The sequence below is a fragment of the Charadrius vociferus genome, unplaced genomic scaffold, assembly GCF_000708025.1.
Source record: "Charadrius vociferus isolate BGI_N301 unplaced genomic scaffold, ASM70802v2 scaffold1451, whole genome shotgun sequence".
NCBI lineage: Eukaryota > Metazoa > Chordata > Aves > Charadriiformes > Charadriidae > Charadrius > Charadrius vociferus.
Genome location: NW_009646629.1, coordinates 1 through 864, shown reverse-complemented (window position 1 = coordinate 864; position 864 = coordinate 1). Strand labels below are relative to the sequence as shown.

At 65.2% G+C, this 864-nt stretch overlaps 1 protein-coding gene across 1 annotated transcript; it reads right to left on the bottom strand.

Annotated features, from left to right (window-relative positions):
* Positions 1-31: 31 nt before the first annotated feature.
* On the bottom strand, positions 32-840 carry SCNM1 (sodium channel modifier 1; the record flags this gene model as incomplete). Its single annotated transcript, XM_009888111.1, has 4 exons — positions 32-131; positions 211-273; positions 377-607; positions 737-840. Coding segments are annotated over 4 exons (498 nt in total), but the record flags the coding sequence as incomplete, so codon positions are not given.
* Positions 841-864: the final 24 nt, after the last annotated feature.

Sequence of the window (864 nt, the reverse complement as noted above, 5' to 3'; positions counted from 1 at the left end):
CCCCAGGGGGACAGGTGGGGCAAAGGGGGCCTCAGGCCGGCAGCAACGCGGGCGGCTCGTCCTCGTCGGAGTCAAATTCAGCGTTCTCATCCTTCACCCACTTGCCAGAGCGGTCCTGGATCCAGCCAGCACTGGGGGTGGACAGACAGACGGAAGGAGTGAGAGGCGGCTCATTACGGGGTTCCCCGCGCCAACGGGGCCAAGACTCACCTCCGCAGCTGCAGGTATCGCTCCAGGGCCTGGCGCCTCTCGGGGCTGAGGGCTTCAGGCCGGCTCAGGGCTGACGATGAGGCTTTTCTTTTGCCACCTCGCTGTGTCCGGGCCGGAGCCACCTTCAGAGCATCTGGGAGGACAGAGAAGGGCTGGTGAGACCCACAGAAATGGGAGAGGTCCAGCTGAGAGCCCGGGCACCCTGTCCTGCTGGTGCCAGTGCAGCCCCGGAGCCGCCAGATGGCTCTTACCTGCTTGCCCACCGTGGTGCCCCGGCAGCAGGGCTGCAGGGCTGGCGTCCACGGCTTCTCTGTCCTTCTGCAACAGCTCTGGCAGTGTTGGGGCGGCGTTCGGTCCCGTCCAGGTGACACCAGCTTGTGAGCTGCTTCCCTCCGCCCTGCGATGGGAAAAGGAGTCAGGGCTTTACCCCACAAACACCCGACATGGCGAGGCCATAGTGTGCCGGTCCCTCCTGAGAAGCCCAGAGCTTTCCCAAGTCCTCCAGCAACGAAAGAAAAGGCCTCACCCTGTTCTCCGGCAGCAGCTGCTGTAGGGAGCAGCTTTCAGCAGAGCGCTCCGGGCAATCCTCCTTGTCCGAGCCAACAGAGGGGCCGGGGAGCCCTGGGGAGAGGGGACAGAGCTCAGGAGGGCCTG